Source organism: Erithacus rubecula, assembly GCF_903797595.1.
Source record: "Erithacus rubecula genome assembly, chromosome: 4".
Classification (NCBI taxonomy): Eukaryota; Metazoa; Chordata; class Aves; order Passeriformes; family Muscicapidae; genus Erithacus; species Erithacus rubecula.
The window spans coordinates 59974349-59997591 of NC_136686.1; the positions used below are offsets into that span (position 1 = coordinate 59974349).

General features: G+C 36.0%; 1 protein-coding gene across 1 annotated transcript in view; it reads right to left on the reverse strand.

Moving 5' to 3' along the window:
- Positions 1 to 990: 990 nt before the first annotated feature.
- The window catches only part of LOC306801409 (protein piccolo-like), a gene marked incomplete at both ends in the record, with an annotated part of 46134 nt that continues 23881 nt past the window's right edge, over positions 991 to 23243 (reverse strand). Inside the window, 4 exons of the mRNA XM_079304477.1 lie at positions 991 to 1205; positions 3534 to 3669; positions 8146 to 8291; positions 8899 to 9033. Coding sequence (XP_079160603.1) covers positions 991 to 1205; positions 3534 to 3669; positions 8146 to 8291; positions 8899 to 9033 — 632 coding nt within the window. The remainder of the gene's footprint in view (positions 1206 to 3533; positions 3670 to 8145; positions 8292 to 8898; positions 9034 to 23243) is intronic.

Sequence of the window (23243 nt, forward strand, 5' to 3'; positions counted from 1 at the left end):
ATGATTTAAAAAAATACTATTAACATCTTTATGATATCTTCATGAAACTAAATCCTAATTAAATAATCTCTATTGGGCTCACTCTAGCTTACAATATAATAGATGTATTCTTTTTCTTCATCATCATTCTCTAAGTATGAATCAATATCAGCTGGTTACCAGCTACCATATCCCACAACGTAGCCATGCAAACATCCAGCATCCATAAAAAGAACTTAAGTATTTCCTAGGTCTTGATTTAAAGCCAGTTCAAGACAGCAGATTGGTTGTTGCTGACATAAATTGGTTTTGTTTCTTCCATACAGGATCCATGTAATGTAAAACTGTGGGTAATAATAAAGAATCAGCACTCATTGCCCCTGGATACTATCCCTTTAAAGTGTAATGATAAAGAACTAGCTTAACATTCATCATAGAAACTCTCATGTCTGCTTTTAAACTGGAAAAAAAAAAAAAAAAAGTGGCTGTTTGCTGCTCATTTTATGCGTACTAATAACAATGATAATGTTACAAATCCCTGTCATTTGTAAACACACACACACTGTGCTTTTGCTCATTTTTCAGTTTGTTTCCACTCTACAAGGCTTGAACTAAGAAGCAGCTTCAATTTCTGTTGTCTCAGTGGATTAATGAATTTAAAGAGTTAAAATGCCTCTGCTATTGCCTCCCTGCAATATGTATCTTCAAAGCAATCATAGAAATGTGTGAACTCATTAATAATCAATCACTCAGAAATGATAAAAGCTGTTGCCACGTCTAAGCACATTTGGCCAGATAAAAGAAACAAAAATTAATGAGAGAAAAGGAAAAAAAAACCTGAGATATATACAAAAATGGTAAAAAAATACTAATAGAACTTGTTTGATTGGTTTTTTTTTTAAAAAACACTGTCACGAGAGTTTTTCCTGACTTCATCCATAAAACAAACAAACGAACAACAAAAAAAGGAGCTATGCATTCAAACATGAATCTGTGTTGCATAGAGTGATTTCAGTACAACCTAGAAATTTGGTCAAACACAGGAACTTGGCACACTTTGGTGTCATCCTCTGAGCTCTGGACGCCGCGGAACGCCGCGTGTGACACTCGCCCAGCCCGGTGACACCCGAGGAGCCCCGTCCTTGCTGCAGCTGGCCAAGGCAGTGCCATGCTCCTCACCAACTCTGCCCTCTGTGTGTCATGACAGGAGTCCAAAACTGCCATTTCTACAAGCACAAACATTTTGAGTGTTGTTCAGAGAACCAAAGGTGTTTGAATTAAACCGGTTGCCCACAGCTGATTGGCCTCAAAGGCAGCTGCTCCCCACCACTCAACAAAAGGATTCTATAAAATCTCAGCCACATTTGTGTGTGTGAAAGCAAAGCACGCCTGTCCACTTTCTCAATTGCAGATGATGGTTGCAGGCTGCCAGTGAGGCAGCCAGAGTCTGCTCCTTCCTCTCAGAAATCTCCATAGCAACTACCAGTGCGACTTGCTGCCTTTGGAGCACATCTTAGCAAGAACAAAATCACCAGCAGTTTGCACAAAATTGCACACCTCATGGCTTGCACTTCACACAGAATGTTTTTTTTTTTTTCTTTTTTCAGGTCCTTTTTCAAAGTACAAACACAGTATAATCATCAGGAATGCAAGATAACTCACCAAGAGAGCAACACATATGTCAAATGCATCCACATTGGATTTTTTGTTTCAGTAGGGTTTTTTTTTCCTTGAAGTATTTTCTTATAAAAACATACACAACATCAAAACATAGAATTTTTACAATAACTCCAGAGGACTGTTCTTAAAATATATGAGAGGTAGGGTATACATATACTGGTGAAAGCATAAAATTCAACATTAAAGCACACATCCTACTTCCACTGTCAGTAACGTTGTGTTTTTAAGATAGCTAATAAGATTTTGGTCAGATTGCTCTGCTTGCAAGTTAAGCAGGCTACCAGCAGGTTATGAACAACAGGAGTTTCCTTGGTGTGTGTAGCATTAATATAATTTTTATGGTTCTTCTCATATTCCTGTTTCACGCTGATATTTTAAGTTGATAAACATAAACCAAAAATTGTATGTGGGAAGTGTCACCAGATTAAATGGTGAAGTTTTTTCATAGTGAATCCAGTCGCTTAATAACCAAAGCTTTATTTTTCCTCTTTTTTTTTTTTTTTTTTTTTTTTTTTTTTTTTAAGCTTATAATATTTTCCAGAAGATTTTCAGTTGGTCTTGCACAACCTGTGGAAGTATACTGCATATATTCAGAAAATATAAGACAATGCACATCAAATATTATAATGAAAATTGGGAAGTCTTTTCTTGGCCAGAAAAATAAATGTCTGACATGAAGAAATTTGGTCATTTTCTTTTTAAGTATGCAAAGGTCATGAGATCATATTTCCAGGGAAACTACTTTTTCTTGAGGCTGTGAAATATTAAATGACTTCTGAGTAACATGGGAGTTAGTACCACTGATCCTTGGGTTTTAATGAACGTGTTATACTTTTAGGAAGGGAAGAAGAAGCTCTCCTTTCTTCAAACATGGTACAAGGGAAAATACAGCAACCAGCCTAAGCCATGCCAGGCAGTAGTTTCTTCCCAAGTGAGCCAACTGCTTGGCTTGAAACCCCTGAAAGAGGGACTTTATGCTTGGAGGTGCTGACACAGACTTAAAAGTTGCAATTCCTTCTTATTTACTTCTTTCCTATCTGAGAAGCCGTGCTGTTGAGTGGATTATACTCAGACATTCACCTGAGATAGAAAGAGGATATTCTTCATTCTAATGCAGCAGCATCCAGTCAGGAACTGCCCTGCTGTCCCTTCCCCTTGGATTCCAAGTGTGTCACTAGTGTTGATACAGAGCCCTGCATTGAGAGGGCCACTGGTGGCCTGGTCCAAAGTGCCCACAAAGTAGCCTAGAATTCATTGTCACTCTACAGTTTCAGAACAAGACTGGTTGCTGAAAACCATGAGGACTAATTGGAATAACTGCATTAGTCCTAGTGCTTAAGTCTCTTCAATCTCAAACTGATTTAAGCCTTCTGACTCAAAGGGTGGGGTGAAATACAGTGTCACTGACATTGAAACAGCATTTTATCTTTCTGACATAGTGCAGTTTAAAACCTGCCCTTTCTCTTTAAAACCACATCCCAAGTTATAGACCGTTTATATAATTTTATTCATCACATTCTAGGAGAGTGGTTTATATCCATTGTTAACACACAGAAACAAATGAAACAATCAGATCTGATTCTTCACAGCATAGTTTTTGAAGGAAAAAGAAAGAAGGAAAAAAGTAATGTAAAATAACATTACCACTCTTGCAAACGCCTTGCAGTTTGTGTCAAGTGGCATAATCTCACTAAAGCAAATTATCAGAGATCCTAAGGTGCAGAGGAGCAAGTTTTGCACTTTTAATAAGTGAGATTTGGAAAGTCAGTCACCCTAGGTGCTTTTGCATAAAATGATCTCCTTCTGTTTGCACAGAATCCAGGCTGTGCTTCCCATCACTCCACCTGCAGCTGCAGCCGAGCTCGCGTTCGCACCTGCCTCCAGCTCCATCGTTGCCTGCACAGTTACTCTCTCCACAGAGTCCAACAACATGAGCCCTCGGTCAGTCTTCCTTTCAAACAGCCTCACTTTAACTTCTGGGCCCAGATTTTCTTCTCCTTTTGCTGTGTTCTGCAGCAAAAATAAGTGTACTAGCCCTCATTTAAGTGTGCTTTGTAGCCCAGAGACTGCTCCTTTCTACTTTGTATTCTGAAAGACTAGCTAAACACAATGATATCAAACTATATTCTTGAAGTGATGCTGTTTAGAGCAGACTCTGCATGTTTTGTGCCCTAAGCAGACAGCTCTGCTCAGTGTGTTTGTGTGGAGCTGACCAACAGTTTGTGCCAGTTTACTATTCTTTTCCTTAGATCCACTTTGTCAAGCCAGATATAAGCTTCCCCAATCAGTGTCTTTTTCATAAACTTTCCTCCATTGGAGACAAGCAGAATCTGTGAAAATAGTAATGATAATCATCATCATCAATGTGCACAGTCACGTACAACCAGCAAAACATGAAAGATTCAGGAATGTTGAGTTCAAGTATTCTGAACAGAGAAACAGAAACATTGATCATCACTTTTTATATAGAGTCACCTTTTCCTTCACAGAAAGCCCTGTGAAAATTGAATTTTCTGCTTCTATTTCCTTATCATGAGACATAGCAATTAGAAGATGACAGTCTTGAATGTTAATGAACAATTTGTTCACCTGCTGGTTACCAAAGATGAGCATAAAATCAAATTTATGGTACAAGATAAATCTTTGTGCAAGTGAAGCTGCAGCTCTTGTCAAGCCTCTGGAATTCTGATACAGACTGGGTGTACAAGGGTCTCAGTGAAACGTTATCTCACCAAATATTCCAGCTAAAGAGGCTTGTGCCATGCAAACAATGCACTTCTCTGAAGGACTTGTCTCATCCTTTGTATCTATGTATGTTTCTTACAAAATGCATTGTTAATATGCATAATTCATGGCATGATTTATAGTTACACATTCAGAAAAAAAATAACCTTTCTTAATTTTTAAGTAATTGGATAAACAAGTACAATGTGGGTGGATTTTTTTTTAACTTATAAGTTTTTCAAAAAGAGAAAGAAATATTGAAGATTTGTATTTCCATGGCAGGGTTAGCAGCAGGCTTGTAATATTCACAATTACCTCAACAAGCCACAAGCAAGAGAAGTAACTGATAATGGGAGGAGGGCGTCACTCTCCATGAATCAGCAGGAGAGAAAAAAGGGCATTTTGTTCTTTATTTTCAAAAATCTATGCTCGAAGAAAAATGACAGAACACAACAGTTTTGTACTCTGCTGAAACCACATGGCAGTAGAAATGTAACAGATCTGTGGAAGAACTAGAATTTCCTGTAATCATGAATGGCACCATTTTTGAAAATTTTCCATTCTGATTTGGAAAGCAACATAAAAAATGCAAACATTACAAATAAAATTTAAAAGAAATTTTAAAAGGGAAGAAACTTGCAAATGTTTTCCTGAATAGGCGTCCTACTTCCTTGTCCAATTTTGTTATTAATTTCCAACCTGGACAGCTTAGATACCTGATGCCTACTAGCCAAGAGGTTTGGGAAGGTAAAACTCTTAGGTACTGAACTAATAGGAAACTCCTTTCATCACAAAACATGTCCTTGAGGAAAATAGGCAGCCTGCCTCCTCTGCTGATGGCTTTTTAGGTTCCTGATTTCAGTGTTTACCGAAGAATGGAGTGGCCAGAAGCTGGAAAGCCAAACCAGAACATCTGTGAAATTTGTTCTTCTGGGTTTTTTTGGTTAGCCTCGCATAGGACAAGCATGTATTTCAAATTGCAGTGAGCCTGCAGCCAGAAGCTTAGTGCTTTCCAGAAGGGTCCCAGGTGAGTTGCCAAGGAACAGGGAAATCAGAGACTCAATGAAAAAAATGCCGGGGGCTGAGGAAAGTGCCTGTCTGAAAAGTGTCAAAATGTTTTCCACAGAATGTTTTCTTTCTGAAACAATCAACAGTTTTGGGACAGAAAAAAAATTTATCCAATTTTTTCATTAGTTCTGTCTTTCTCCCTTCTCCTACCAGATGGAACCCTAGGATCTATCTTCTTTAGCTTGTATGTCTCTCTTCCTTGCTTCGTCTGTGTTCCAGGCCTTAAATTCCAGTCTTGTTACACTGGATCAGCCAGTCTTAGTTTCTAAGCCCCAGGGGTTTTGTTTCTTATTTATTCCCAATACTATTTTTGGTACTCAGTACCAAACAATTCAAGCTTTTCTTAATTTTGGTTGGGTTTTTTTTTGTTTTTATGGTTGTTTTTTGGTGGGTTTTTTTGTTTAGTTTTTTGTTTGTTTGTTTGTTTTTTGGTCTTTGTTTTTTTGTTTTTTGTTGTTGTTGTTGTTTTGTTTTGTTTTGTTTTTCTTGTTTGTAGACTGTTGAGCTTGAAGAACACATAAAAACAGATTCACTGAGTCAGATTAAAGATGTCTCCAGACAAATATTTTGTTTCCAAAAGTGCAGAGGGCAGTGTATAAGGCAGAATATAAGAACAAAGCAATTAAGTAGTTATACTCTCTGAAAATACCTACTACGATCTGTGGACCTTCCTGACTCACAGGCAGTAAATTGTATTTAACATAATTTGATGTCTTTCATCTGTAAATTTCTCCTATAAAATATTTAGCACTCACAATACACGAAGACAATACATTTTACAGCTCAAACTCCAATTTTCATGAAGCAGAAATGCTTTTTGTTTCAAACTTGTTCCTTTATACTTTTACAGCATATTTTTATGACCTTCATTTTCTTTCTTGGCTCTGGTTTGCAACATCAGCATATATCCTACAATCATAGAATTGTAGAATATGCAGAGTTAAAGACATCAATCAGGATCATTGACCCAAATTCCTGCCCCTGTGCAGGGTCTCCACGAATCACACCATGTGCCTTACAGTGTTGTCCAAATGTTTTTGAACTGTCAGACTTGGTGTCATGACTACTTCCCTGGGGAACCTGTTCCAGTGCCCAGCTACCCTCTGGGTAAAAACCTTTCTCCTGATGTACAACCTGAACCTCCCTGACTCTGCTTCAGGCTGTTCCTTGAGTCCTGTCACTGGTGACAGCAGTGAACAGATCACTGCCTGCCCTTCTGTTTCCCCTCAGGAGCATGATGAAGAACACAATGAGGTCTCCCCTCAGTCTCCTCTTGTCTTTATATCACAGAGTTCCAGAGGAAATGCTGTCAAGTCTTAGAGTAACTGTTCTTATGGATATGTTACTCACTATCTCTCTCCTTAAATATATTATTTTTCCATAGGACTCTGTGAATTCTTCTTTACTGGTCTACCATGTAGGGTTTCCTTTTCAAACCATCACTTCAGGGAATTTTTTTATGGGAGCTCTTAAACTTTGGCAAGACTTTATTGATCATTTTGGCTTTTCCCAGAAAATGACGATTCTTAAATACAGTAAGATGTTAGGACATCTTAACACAGGAACAACAGTATCTATTTTGGGGCCTTGTTTTGTAAGTAACATCCATTATGACTGTAATGCTAGTGATACAAGCAATAACAGGCACTTTGATAATCCACTTTAGTCACCACAATGTAGCTATCTTATTCAGGCTGTTCTGACAGATTTAAAGGTTCCTTGAATGGATGCTGACCTGCCCAACAATGCCTTCCACTGGCTTTTAGGGCATACAGATACCCCTTGAATTGCTTATCCCTCTCCACTGACTGGAGGAAACCTGAATATATAATGGCTTATCCTTGTTATCCCTTAATGTGAAAATAAATGAAGGTAGACAAATTGAATCCAACCTGTCTGAAAAAAAAAAAGTCTGACCATATGATCAAATCTGTCTAAGCAACTAAAATATAGTAGAGGAATTGTTCCTGAACCAGTTTCATGCAACATTTGATGTGCCAATTTTGATGTGATGAATTTGTCACAGAATGACAAAATTCCACTCCATTACAAATGTACCAGAGAATATCTGGTTTGGCATAATCAGTAATTCTCAGCCTCTGAGATTATGGCTGTTGTGTCAAAGTCTAGATACCACAACTTTTAAAGAAGTTGGAGAAATTGAGAGAATGATAAAATGATGAGGCATTTAGGCAAAAGGAGATATCAAAGAAATTTAGTTGATTTAGCCTGGATAAGCAGAGAGGACAGAAAACAGCCTTTCAATGTAAACCCTATTTTTTTAAATCAGGCAAATCAATTTACCTCTGTACATTGTGAGGATACTTAAGGATAAGCGAACTTAATTTAAAAATATTACATATTTAATTTTGACATTGCACTAAACTTTCTAAAGACATAGAAAATTATTCTTGGAAGGCATGTATAACTCTCTTCTCTGGGGGATTTTAAGAACAGATCAAGCCTAAAATTTTCAGGCCTGATCTATAAATAATCTTCGTCAGTGTGGTGTGATGGAGTAATCCATCTTTTAATATCTCCTCTAGTCTGATATTTCCATTATTATATAACTTTGTTACTTTCTTTGTAGTTTTCTCTTTTCAGAAAACAACTGGGGTAGAAGATTGAGCTCAAATGCCCCTAGCACAGCACAGACAACATCCAAAATTAGGATTTAATAAAATGCAGAATTACCTGAAGAGAATGCCCAGCAGGACTCAAGCTAAATCTAAATGTTTCATTGAACGAAGGCTCTCGGTCATGCCTGCATACCCTGGTTTTCTTCTTAATTACTCTCTTTTGGGTAGAGATATTGACAACATACAGCTTCACATACAGGTCTGGGGAAGAATAATTCAATGAGTTAAAAACAGAAGCTTTTAAATAATCATTGTTGTCAATTAATTCAACAGACAGAAATTTTTCTGAAAAAATTTTATTTTCCAAAGTCTGTTTGCATTCACATGGTGTAGAAATGGACCCATCCCATTAAACCCAAAGGAAGTACTTTGTGTTTATAATACTGGCATGAAAGGAAAAAATACCTTGATATTGTTATCTATGTATAAAAACATAATTATGAACATAAGGTTTTTTGGTTTTAAAAAGCTTTTTCACAAAAATGTAATCCTCTACTAGTTATAACTGTTCTTTGATAACCTAGGCATTTATCATTTTTACTAAAAATAAAAATTGATTAATTTTTAAAAATAAAAAGTAACTAAAAAGAAGATTAACTTCTGAGAGTTAATTTGCTTCTATAAAATGTTTTTCTTTCATTAAAGTTGCTTATAGGGGAAAAGAAGCACTTCATAAAGAATCCTGTAGAATATGTCATCCTGACTAAGAATCAATTTTCTTTTCCATTGTAGTGATGATGTTAAATGACTTAAGATATAACCTACTTAATGTTTTCAAAGTATCATGAAGTTGTTTTCTTAGTGATACCTGGAAGATGATCTGGAGATTTAAATTTGTATGTGATATTTCTGCACTGAAGGATTTCTACTATCAGTTGTTCTCCATCTGTCTTCATTTCCTTCTTTAATGCAATCTTGATTTCACCCATAACCTGTGTTTTACCTGGAAAAGCAGAAAAAGCAACCTTCATTAATGAAAAATAAAACTGAATGCATCTTTCTAACTTGGAGAGAAGTAAACTTCTATAGTTTGGGGTTTTTTTGTTGCTGTTTTGGTTTTGGTTTCTGTGGGGGTTTTTTTGTGTGGGTTTTTTTTTTTTTTTTTTTTTTTTTTTTTAGTTTTTTGGGGTTTTTAAGTTTGTTTTTTTTAATTTTGATTTTGGTTTTTTCCCCTTATAGTTTCTGTAGCTATACTTATAGCGCATAGTTTTAAGTCAGGAGTGTAAGGATAATGTATAGCTTGGATGAGCAAATGGTAGGTACATGCCATACACTTGTATAACTAGATTATATGCTTCAGAATGTATTTGCCTCAGTGAAGCTTTTTTCCCAACAACAGAAATTTCTCTAGGAATCATTACCAGTCACATAACGGTCACTGAAAATCACCTTTTTAGAAACATTTACTACAAAGCTCTGAAGTTATCTTGTTTAAAAAAAAGAAAGAAAAAAGTAAGAAAAGAAGAAAGATAACTTTCAATAGAGTGTAAAAAGTCAGATATTCAAAGGCAATGAAGTGAGACTGGCGAAGTCAGCATTTCATTTCACCTTCCTACATGCATGGAGCAATATCATTCACACAGTTTAAAGGGAAGTGCTTAGGCTGACCTTTAAAAGTAAAGGTAATTTCTCTGCTTATGTGGGTAGAAATACAGGCCCATTATTTCTACATTTTTTGGATTTCTCTCTAAGTCAGTTCAGAGTTGGAGAGAAGGCACAGAAGGAAATGCAGACAAAGCTATTTTGCCTTTTCTCTGCCTGTCCTCTCACAGGCCAGGCAGAGTGGAGCAGGGCTGTATCTTCTAAATGCGTGGGGTGGTGGGAGCTGAGCATCCTCAGCTCAATTCTCTCTATACTAACATCATGCCATAGTGGAGATTGTGCTTCTGTATCTATTGTCCTGCTACTGAAAATATCATTTCACCTTTCTCTTCTCTTTTGATATTAGTTCAAAAGAAATTAAACCATAAAGCCACTGGGATTGTAGTTTCTGATGCCAGCAGGATTTAACACTTCACTGGAAATTCCAGAAACTTGTGCCAAGATGTTGTAAGGTGCAAAGCAAATCTGCAGAAAGTAAACAATTATGATACCTCTGGAGAAGGTTCTCAATTAAAGAGTGTTAAGTTGCCAAGTGGCATGTAAAGGTTACTTCTTGTATCAAAAATGTATAAACAAATTTTAATAACACCCTCTAAAAATGACAGCTTCTGTTTCACAGATGCCAATTCTATTTTTTTCTACTTAAAATAGTTTGAGGGATCATGAGAAAAAGTGTAATAACAAAACTCTAATTTGCATTGGAGCTCTATTTGCATTGGTTGTTAGAACCTCATCTTAAATGCTTTAGTGCCTCCTTTTTCATTTAAGTGTGCATTAAACTTAAGATGAGATGAGATGGTTTGCCTGCCATTTGTGATGCTGTGAGCCAGATAAAAGAATATATGCTTCCAGCAAATCATATTTGAATATTCCAACACTATTTCTCAGCATCTGGAAATTTTCCATGGTATATTCTTACATCACAAGATACTCTTTAGGACAAGCAATCCTGCTTCACTATTTAAGCATTGTGAGGAAAACAATAGTCTACAGCTGCAAACACATGAAGGATGTGATGCTTTCTTGTGCTTCCATACTAATTTTCATTTCTCCCACAGCATGAGTGAAGGAGCCTTAGCACCAGCCTTATGAAACATTGCACTAAAATGAATCACAACTTCCAAACCCACCAGTTCTGTAGACTCAGAAGGGATTCCTATTCCTCCTATTGCTTAGCTTTTCCCCCTTTCTCATATATGTTCATTATATTTTTCCATTGGTGGGTGTGCAAAAATAGAGCAGATGTGCCTTGTTTTGTAGAGTTGACTCTTTAAATGAAAATGAGAGATACAGTGATGAAGGGAATGGTTAATAGTGAACCATCTAAGAGCTGGTGAGAGTTCACAGTGGGCTGAGCTAAATATGAATGTGTCACATGATCAGTGTGACAGAAATAAACTTCCTCAGGGTGTCATGGGATTGGATAACCCCAAAAGTTACTTTGGTATGAATAAATCAAAATGTACAGCACCCAATAACAACCTTTTGCCTTCTTATACAAGTTTAGAAAGCATCAATCATAAGTGATGTGAGAGTGGAACTGATTACAGGTACTTTGGTACATTGGATGATGATAAATGCTGCAATACAACTCTGAAAAGGAGATGTTGCATATCTTTTTAGGGAAGTTCTAATATGATTTCCCAAGGAAGTGAAAATCAATTTTTAACTTGAGTAGTAACATTTTCCTGAATAAAAATTATTTTAAGATGAAAGAGGTGCAAAACAGGATTATGACAGTGGTAAGGAACCATATAGTAAAGCACTAAAAAAATACTGTCTACTTTAGCTTAGGAAACAAGGAGTGAAAAAGAGACGTTCTACAGCCATATGCTAGAGTAAAAATTGAAAAGGGTAAGAGATATTTAAACTGAATTAGTGTGATATTTTACCTGTTTCATATGTATCAAATGCACATTTACTGATATACCACAAGAGGACCACAGCCATGCACACCATTGTGTTCACTTTTGCAACAAACCAACTGTGGCAACCAGTTCTTAAATATCTATACATAGGATTAAAAAATCTATGGTGGTGTTTTTGTTTTTTTTAATGACTGCACACCTTTTTTAGGGGACCATATTTATTATTAATTCATTAACAATTTTTAAAAGGTAGTTATTAACTAAACTGCAAGGCATTTGAGAAGTCAAGGACTTTAAATTTGCTGTGGTTATGGCAACACCAGAGCTGTTGTTCTAGTAGAACTGTCACACTCTGCATTGTGAAAGGTTAATTAGTTTTGCTATTAGTTTTAATTGACTGCTGTTGTAAATCACAGGATGTGTCATCTGCACTGTTGTTGTCAGTTCCAGAGATTGATAAGTATGGATTGTGCTCCCATTCCTTTTTAATCAAATGCCTGCTGTCAAACAGAATTACCCAAGACAGAAGCAAGTAGTTGCCTTCCATCATTCTGTGTTATCAAGGCTAATTCAGCAATGCATTAAGCAAGCAAGTAAATCTCACTGCAGAATGGCAGGGATTTTATTCAGTTCAATTGTGCAAATGTAAAGTTCTGAGATAATTTGCATTTTTATCTTGGAATAAGTTGAATTGCTTTCTGATGTTGACTGTGTTTTCACATAGATGGATAATGTATGAGTAGGTTAAACGTGGAAATTTAAATATGAGATGCCTAAATGCTGCTACTTGATAAACATCATACTTGAGCAATTTCCTGAATGGATGCCAGATGGCCAGAAAACAGAATCAGAAAAATACATAAACTGACATTTTGTTTCATAATTGTGTATAAATTGGTATGGGCTCTCCTATTGCAGAAGAGTGACTGGGGGCTGCTAGAGCAGTGGAATTAAACATAAAATACAAGGGGGAAATTATTATCAAGCAAATGAAATAACCCTATGTAGTTGTAGATCTTAAATAAAATCCTATATTCAGTTCTGTTTGGATATGTTTGTACTGTTTAGACAGTTATAACATATAACAGCATGTCATGAAATCTAAGTAATCCAAGATTCCAATCCAAATCTTGATAATTTCAACTTGAAAAGGACAAAATAACATTTTTAAAATATGGGACATGATTAAAGACAAAAACACGGGTTCAGCAGACCCATGTTCCTTAGTACCTTTCTGTGATCTTAGCTCTAACTCTGAGAGATGTAACTCTCAGAGATGGAGTTAATAGCACCTCTTAGAGTTGTTTGGATTCAGTAAATGGGATTGAGTTTTCTGTGAAGAGAGAGACTTTGATCGTGTAACATAGACAGGACTTTGGAGTGTAGTCCCAGGAGAAAACACAAAGCCTTAGGAAGGCTGATGAGGACCTTGCCACTGTCAAGAATATCTCTACAGTAACCCATGAAGCTTGTACAGACATATTTTTCTGTCTAACACAGTGCTATTGTACCAAGAAATATGTTTCTGCTGGATTCCTTAAATGCTATTTTAAGAAACAGAAATTCGTCCTCCAGCAGACAGCTGTGCTTCAGAAAAACAAGATAACATGATCTTATTGCAATAAATAATTCAGTATTACTGCAAACACTAGGCTATATATAAATATATATAGTACATATATAATTCAGTATTAGAGCTAAACAACTCCAACTGCAGGTAAAGCAAATGTATTTAGTACAATTTTAAACATTTTAAACATATATATGTTATAAAATACCAGCCAGAACCTTTTAAAGCAAATCTTCCTCTCTCTCTCGCTCTTTCTCTTTTTTTTTTTTTTTTTTTTTTTTTTTTTCTAAACCATCACACAAGTTACTTGAAATACCAGCTGCTTGTATTCATGCCTTTCATCCTCTCGTTGGAGCATGAGCCACTGGCAAAGCTGCTGTAAAATAATGATGAATAGCTTTCATAAACAATGCTTCCCAATGCTTACAGGCTCCAACATTTTCGGTTCCTATGATTTTTTTTAATTTTATTTTTGTCTTTTGCATACATGTTTCTTTCTCTATGAAAATTGCCACAGTTTTCTCTTGTAGGCTGGTTTTATATTTAGATTTTTCTGCAGTAAGAAGAATCAGACATTTAATTCAGTTTTAACTACTATTTCCTCCTGTCTCACAGTGCTTTAAATATGTGTTGGGATTACTACCATGGGTCCATCTCAATAAATATGAGGTTGAATATGCTCTGAAATTTGTTGCTTCTCTTGCAGCTTGATACTCAGTGTGTTCTTCACAGTGCAATCAACAGCTCATGACACAAACTGAATCTCAGGGAAAGATTGTATTTATCTGCCTCTGCTCTGAAGAGGAACCACAGCTAAGGGCCCCTAATATGTGTTCAGAGCCTTTTCTAATCTGCCTGGTGTCCCTGTGACTTATTCTGTCCCTTACCTGACACAGGTAGGGACACTGCAGGCAGCCATTCTCTGAGCCTGCAAACTCAATTCAACTCCTCTGGGAAGAGGGATGCTCTGTGGTGGGAGCAGACAGGAACCCAAGGAGCTCCTCTCTTTTCTCCTTCCCTTGCATTGTGGATGGTGAGGACATGCTATTGATCATGAGATGAGCAAAGGTCTTTCATTAATATCTCCCAGTGCCATTGGATGTGAAGCACATGCAATTGGATAATGGGGGAGAGGAGCAGGACTCAGCTTGCAGCAAACACAATTTACAATTCTGTGGGCACTGAGGGTGGCTGTCTCTGGGGCTCAGGCACATGAACAAGCCAACAGATTTATGTTGAGATTGTCAGACCTAGCAGGCTCACTGCCGAGAGAAATTTAAATATACTTGTGCAGGAATTTAGCCTGTGTGCCCCAAATCCTTATTTTAAGCAAAAAAGTCATACAAAATATATGTTGAAAACAGAGAAAGTCCTTTGCCTGTTGAGATGTGGAATGGTTCCCAGAAAAAATATAAACTGTTTCATTTATTGGTCATTCTGTGTGTGGCTTCCTTTCATAAGTTTTATTGAAAACTCAATTCTGACTGTACATTAATATGTATGTAAATAATATGTAAAACCCCTTGATCTGAAGTGATGTGATGTGTGGGAAAATAACACTCATAATAAAATACACTAAAATAAACTAACACTTCACAATTTGCTCAAATATGAAAAATAAAGGCACATACTTGTACCAATCCACTTTCAACCAGCTTTAGTTCTGTTGTGTGACTGTCTAAAATGTTGTAGGAAAAGTGAAGCAGTGGGAAGAGTATGATGAAGGAATGATGTTGGAGGAGGTGAATCTGAGGAAAAATTTTCACTAGTTTCAGAAGTTGCCCAAGTCAGTAAAGTAAATAAGAGTATAGAGGATCAGAGGTTTCCCCAGTAAGATTTCCTTTTCAATAATCTAGCCAGACTTGTCCCTATACCATAGAGATATTTGGAATAAATGAGGGAAAATAATGAGACCTGTAAATATCAAATTTAGGGGATCAGACACTATTCCACAAGTTGATTTCAACAATGAGGATGAACACAGAATACCTGTGTGCATTTGACTGGAAGTAGCTAGAGAGAGAAAGAAAATGAAATGAGGGAATTCAAGACATTTACACAACTAACTCATAGTACATCCTATTAGATTATCTCTTATTTATATCTTCCACTCCTGTGGAAGGGAATTCTTGTGTTCTAAACTGATATTTCTATCAACATCCTCACTGCAATTCCATCAAATGCCAGATTTTCTCAAAAATAATTTCTGATTTAGAGCTGCAAAGTAATGACAGGGTAATCATATGGAAGTATTTACATCTAATGTAAACTCCCTGAATTTTGTAGGCAGTAGGGATAATACCTTTTTAATCTTTTGGTTTCTGGATGGATAAATGCCTTTGGAGGTGCCTGCATTTTTTTAAAGTGTTAGTTGAGAGGTGAGCTAATGACTTTCATTTAGAAAACAAGTTTTTAGCCAATGAAATTAGACTAAAAGTATCAAAATTAAAATGTACAGCTCCATTATTTTCCATAACTTCAGAGAAAGTCAAAACTTGAGAGAAAGATAAAATGATGGTTGAAATTGTTCTTGTGGTTTTACTTGAACTTCAAAGATGTGGTTTTACTTGAACTTCAAAGTTAGATGCAGCCTGCATCTGAAAGTGAAAACTATACCATCTCAGAAGGAAAAACTCTCTTCAACCACCTTTGTTTCCTTTCATCCTCACCATAAATCACTGCCCAAGTCTAAATATCTATTCATAGTCCTCATAATTTTAGCATCTTACATAATGAGGCATAACAGACACTGCAGATTCAGCTGCATAAAAGATGGCTTACCACAGCACATCTGAAATTTTGATGATGAAAGGCACACTTTGCCCTGGCTTTTTGTATAAAAAAGGAGTTCTACATGGAGAAGAAGAAAACTAATGTCATACATACAGAGCAACCTGAACCATGACTATTGAAGTTTATTCTACTGCAGCTTTACCAAGGAGAAAGTGTCATGCTAAAGGGAGAAAAAATTTTCAAACTGCCTGCAAAAGTCTGAATTTGACATACCCAGTTCAGTAAAGTATTTGGACAATGCTACAATAATCTCTGTGTAATACAGCATAAATATTTTGTTAAAGTAGGACAACTGAGTCTGCAGTTTTTTTCCATGTCAGTATGAGAACACAAAATTAATCTCACCTATACAAAAACTGGGAGGATTTTGCTAGATTTGCTGAGGTTCTAATTTAAAAAATGTCAGATTTTAAGCTACTTTCCCTTTCTCATAGTAAAGACATTTTTTATCTTTTTCTAGTTTTGATATGCAAGATTTTGGGAGTTCAACAACATAGTCTGAAATGACAAAATCCCTTCTGAGACAGCCTTCACTTTCTGTGTCAAAACAATGAATTTTTTTTTACACCTTCTCACTCTGAATATAAAACAAAGATGTGATTATCACAACAGATTTATTTATTCATTGTGTTCACTTGATTTTGAGAAATTAGACATTCTGGCTTGAAACAGTGGATATCCTAGGAAATGGATTAAAGTCCATTTGTCTTATGTTACAATATGATGAAAGCATAATGGAAATAATATAAGCACTTTAAGGGGAGAAAAATTAGTCATATGGATGGTGGCAGGAGATAATGGAAAATGTCCTTAAAGAGATAATAAAGACAATCAAATAATTATAAATATAATTATTTGTCTATAGTATAGAAGTCTTATGTAGCATAATATCAGGAAAGAAAAAACTAGATTATCATGTTGGTTTTGCATTTATTGTATTTACTTTTGGGAATCCAAAGACAGATAAATCATTTGAACAGAATATTTTGTACTTGGGATGTAAACAAATATTCACCAACCTGAATTAAAATACATGGAATGCCTAGAAAATGTTTTAAGAACAATACATTTCCAAAAAAAAACAAAAACAAAAAACAAACAGGTAAAAAATGAAAGTAATGAAACTAAAGTGCTTGCAGGTTGCATTTGCAAAAAGTAGTTTTCTCTTAGGAAAATTTCTGACCACTCAAAAGTGGGCAGAATGACATGAAATGAAAGATTATTTATATAATGTCTGCTGAACTGGTGGGTCAGGCAGAAGCAAAAACAGTCATATTGCATTTGAGTGTAAACCCAAGAACGTGTTGCATAACAGGAACACTTAGAAACTTCCCGATTTGCTTTGGCAGAGGGTTGTTTAAATAGTGAGTTTTCATTCCTTGTGGAGTTTTGGACATTTAGTCTAGTGAAAAAAAAAATCTTCAAAGGTGGATCAATAAAACTAGATGCATGTTTTTAAAGAATTTATTTCATTGGGAAAATTAATAGGACACCAGTTCAAAGGTAAAATTCCAACTTCAGGAGTAGATGTTACCTAACATCTAATACAGGCTTAGATCTATTAGACTGGCTGAAGTTTTTAAAAGTGATAATCAAACTGGAAAGAATGCCACTGTTTTCTGACTTAAAAGTGCAAATAATAGTATATTTTGATATTTTCCCTTTGTCATAAAGCTGTCCTATCACAAGGATGTGCACACAGTGAAAAGGACTTGGTGTAAGAGCCACATATGATGTGTCTTCGTTTGGAGAGTGACTCATGGAACATTTACTGCACAGACAATAAGCACAGAGCCTGCACTGTTAGTGCAGTGGAACAAGCTGTTTCATTTCACAGCTTGGCCAAGTCATTTATAGCCCACAAAAAATTACTTAACACATGGTGGCATATGTAACTCTATAAGGCTTTATTTGAGAAGGAGGTGGAAGATGGCATTTGTATACACAAATACATCCATACACACAGCCAAGCTAACACAATATGTTAGCACTCTTTTGTGCTATAAACCTAGTAGGCACATTATCATGATAGCTGCAGATGAAAATTTTTGTTAAGATCGTGCCTATTCACTCCTCACATCATGATTTCCAGATTCCCCCTCAGATTTATACTGCAGCTCTGAGGCAGTTTCAGTGAAATATGCTTAAAGTCTTGCTCATACCTCCCTGGAGCTACACACTGGAGAGCACAGCCGTGTGTGCTGCACAGCTTGGGCACCAGAGCAAAAGCTTCTGCACTGACTGCTCATGTGGAAGACAGGTATGCTCTTATATTAATAGATTTCCTTCTGTGTACTTGGGTTACCTGGTGCAGTGCTAGCAGCCCACTGTTGAGATGCTCTTTCTCTGTCATTAAATAAGAATGATTACTGAAATTATTGTTGCTAATAGGAAGAGTATGAGACTATTCTTGTTGCCTATTCTGTGTGACAGTAAGAGCTGTGGTAATTCTAACAAAGCTCATTGTGACTAATGCACAAAAGAAAACCAAATCTGTCTTCCAGGACCATCAGAGTATTTTGGGGCTGGCTGTAGAGAACCTAGGAAATTTTAGCATTGTAATCACTACTGGGATTCTACCACCTGCATAATCTGTCCAACAGAGCAATGGAATATGATCCTTTCCATTAATCAGGATAAATATAGAATCAGCTCAGTCAAAACTAAAAAAAAAAACCCTGTTAATCCAAATTTTGCTCAGGAGGGATGAACAGAAATGTTCTTCAGAGTATTCCACAGCATTTTGCAGAATTCAGAGTTCTACAGTCTGTGGAGAACAGATGCCTGAAAGCATCTTACAGTAATGTGGACATAATTCCTAAAGTTGCCAGTCTGGAGAAATATCAATTTACCTTTTGGCTCCTGCCTGGAGTCTTCTATTAAATTCCTCTTCTTATTTTTTTTTCCCCTAATTTTTGACCTTCCACCAGAAATATTTAGACTAATGTACCTGCTTTTCATTGGAATGCATGCTTTACATTTTCCCTCTCATTCAGCACTCACCAGTGCCATTATTCTTTATTTCATGCAATGCTGACTCCCTCAAGCTGCTATAACAGACATATCCTAAAGTTGGTATTTCACTGCACTGTTGAACAGATGTGTATGGCTAAACTCCACAGAGATATGTTTGAATAAAAAGTATTATATAAAAAGCTAGAGTAGAAGAAAAAGTACAGGGACAGTACAGCACTTATGCAAATCCACTCAGAGATTTGTGATGAAGACTGAAATGATGGCAAAAAAAAGAGAGAGGGAAAATGTATTCCTATTTAGAGTGTTCATGAACTGGTAAGAAACCAGTTAATTATATGTAACACATAAAATTATATGGAATTATATGTAACACAGAAAACAATGGAAAAGGTCAAAATTTTAGATCCATGTTCCAGATGGACAAAATGATATTTCAGAAGAGTTCATAATCTTCTGTAGGGGTGAAAATGCCACAAATTTTACTGAGCTTCTAGACCTCTGTGGGAAATGGGAGAGAGAGTAGAAGTCCTCTTACAAAGAAAGGTGAGCTGGAAATTATGGATTTTAGTAAAACAGAAGGACCTAACATTCAGTCATGGGAGAATATGATAATTTGGTAGCAGAGATGCAAGGTGAAATTATTTATAGTGAAAGACTGAAAATTTTCAATACGATCGCCTAAAATATTTTTCAAAACTTTTTAGTGAAAAAAAACCCCAGAGACTTTCTTCTCAGATGCTGGTATCTCTCCCTGGCACCACACAGAAAAGAGGTTTGGACCATTTTGGAATTGGAAGGAGCCCCACATAAGGGGTTTGATGCTATGATTTCTTGGCCTTCACCTGGATTTTATATCAGTTCCAACTGCAACTGGAAAACTTTTCTAATGAAAGTTTTCTTAAAATTATGTGCACCAGAAAAGTTGAATAAAAACCACACATATATTGGAGTTTATATCTGTCTGGCTTAGAAAGTCTCCCTACATTTTCTGAAGTCACTGAAGCATACACCATCTATCTGTAGATTAAAAAAACCCCCAAAACTCTTCTGTAACTAATTGAAAATCCTTTTCTGCTCTGGGCAATATGCATACAATAGAACTTTTATAATCAGCTGATTTTTAAAATTATGAATACAAAAGAGTATCTCATTGTGAGCTAATGCTCTGACATCTGTAGGTTTACTTTCTGGCAACTGAAAAAGTTGTTTTGAGAGTTAATGCTTCATAGACTTTAATGCACTGAGGCCAATCCTCATGATTTTTTCAAGAACCTCTGAGATTTAAAACTGGTCTTTTGAAGATGACTGTTGAAGCCTTTCCCATAATTTACATTTAAAAATCAAAGCTGTGCATATGGAAATTGAAAGTTGGGTTTTGCAAGACCTCACAAAAAGAAAGTGCAGCATTGATTCTTTGCACAATGCTATTTTAAACTAATCTCTTGAGTTTTGAAATGTGACATACCTGGGATATGGGAAACAAACCAAGCTATTACTGTTGTATACTCATTATTAATTTATAATAAAGTATAGCATTGCATTTGCAATCGTCATCCATGAATATGATTCCAATACCTGAAGGAACTGCGCAGGTTTTCTTTACAATTTCAACCAATTTAGAACAGAAACTAAAGTGGGGGGCGCGGGGGGGGAGGTGTTTAAAAGCAAAGACAGATTTTAGGAACCTATTCAGAAAGAATTTCATACTGTAAGAGAGAAGACTGAATAAGAATCTGATGCACAGGTTTATTAAACCTCCAGTTCAGGTTTACGTGAACTGAAGAAAGATACTGAGGATTCACCACAAAAGGAGCCTTGATGAAGTAAAGAATATTTAAAACTCTACAGCATTGCCTTTTTAGAAACCCTAAAGAGACACAATATGACTACTGAATATCTGCTTGGAACTGGCTCAAGCCCAAGAAAAGACACCTTCCCTTGGGGTAATGTTCATGAAGAGTGACTTGCCAAGCTGGTGCCTGGCCGTGGTCAGACACCACACCAGCTGAGACACTCAGCATCACCACAGAGAACCTTGCAAAGAACAGTGAAATACCACATCAAACTCCTTCCTCACCACACAGAAGAACCAGGGTCAGGTTGAAGTTTCAGTATTATTTGTGAGCAACCTTATGTCCAGCAAATTGTTTCTGCGTCTGTCAGGAAAAACAGTGTGATGTATATTTTCTCACAGAGTATAAGTCTCTTAATTCTAGGTCATAAAAAATATTAACAGATGTATGAAACTTGGAAATAATTTTAAATTCTAAAAGAACATGCAAAATAATAAATGATTGAGGACTGAGATAAAAAAGGATTCAAAGAATGATTCAGTAACTCTCATTAGCATTTGACATTATTTAGTGATTTGAACTGCTTTTTACTGAGTTCCCAATGAAAGTAATAAATCACTGAGTACATAAGCATAAAGGCAGAAATATGCAACTATTGAGTTAGAGATATGGATTAGCTCAGGAACATTAATAAAGTCACTAAAGATAATTCAGATTATGATCCACTTCTGGAAGGGAATGTTTTCCTAAAATCCATGTGTCAGCTTTCTCAAATTCAAACTATGATATCTGGATTCATCATGTAAAATTGACTTGTGTTTTCTTCTCTGAGAGCAAGACCAAGTTGTCCATCTGATTTGGAAATTATGACATATTCATACTCATATGGATTTCAATGGACTTATTGATTGGTGGTAGTGCTCATTATTTCTGTGTTGTGATTATCATTGTGAAATACAGGATTTCATGGCCAAAAAAGCTGAAGACCTTCTTTTATCTTTGAAGCTGTTTCAGCCCAATTTTACCCTCTCCTGACCACACAGGTGTCCCAGTGTATGAGGTTTCACAAGCAAAACTTTGTGGATCCATTGCTGAACCACAAGTCTCTGAGTGCTGTTATATTGATGTTCATTCAGTGTTGAAGTCACAAGGTCTCACTATTGGTAGCTCTTCCAAAGAGAGAGAAGCTTTATTTAAAAGTCAAATCTATACATCTTACTATCTTCACATCTGAAATTTGAGCATGTGTATACATTGTAATTCAGCTGAGCACCAGTTTCACTTCTCTGCACATTTTCATTCCTCTTTCCCAATATAATTTGGCTGCAGGAAAGAATGGAGACTTGCAAGTCCCTGATTCTGACCCTGGACATCATACTGATGTGGGAGACTGCCAGCTTGCTACTGAAATGGCTCACAAGACATCTAATTGTTCTATGCAAGGCACTCAACTTCCAATTTTGAAATAAAATCCTTACAATACAATTCAGTAGAACAACATAAACAACCTCCTACATTAAATAGAGTTTAATCTAAGGTGTCATGTCATGCTGTAAGCAAATAGGCACAGTTTCCAACAACAAAAGAAAATCAAAATTTCTATGTCTTACCTTTTATGATAAACACTTTCAGCATTGCATTATTTCTTCTTTGTATAATTTTTGGCTTTATCTCTTATTAATAATAAAGCTAGTGGTGCCTAAATCCTAATAATCCTAAATTTTAGAAAGGATAGTGCTCTGTATTATATATTTATGCATTTACAATAATTATTTGCACAAAAATATAATTAATTATTAATAGTTCTTATTAATTACTTATAAGTAGCTCTAATCAGAAAGGTGAGGCAACTACAGTTAAAGAGAGTAATTGCAACTAAGTGTACATTTTTAATCTTCGTTACTTTTCTAAACTATCTCAGAGAAGCATATAGAGGCAACAAATTAAGGAGCTTTCAAGCTTCATGCTGAATTTACTTTCTTTTTCCATGTGACATATAAGCTCTAGCAAAGGAGTATTTTTTTATCAAGAATGCTTCAAGAAACATAAGGCAAGTCTGCTACCCCACTGAGCAGTGTGCTTTCTGATTTTGAAAGCTGCTTGTTATGCTTTGAAAACAGGCACTGGTAAAGGCAGAATTAACTCCTACTGTCAAAAGACAAAATTGGTGCAACTGGCATTGACAAAAAATTTTTTTGCTAAGTTTTCATCAGTGATTTACCATAATACCATCATTCTTCCTCTCAGAAAAATAATGTGGAAAATAAACAACCTGGCTTGGGTTGTTTTGTTTTTTAATAACTCCTTATTTACAAAGCCTGTGATCAGATATTCCAGGTCTTGTGGGCATTAGGGAAAGAAACAAATACATTAATTGTAGGCAGTTGCAGCAGGGAACGTTAAGCAATAGAACCTAATTACCTGTGAGGAATTCAACCAGCTCAGTGGTTATGAAAAATACTACAGAGTTTTTAATAAACAGCTGAAGCAGATTGCTGCTTTAAACTCTTCCTGATGAGATGTTCCCTTAAAGAAAATTATACCGACTCAG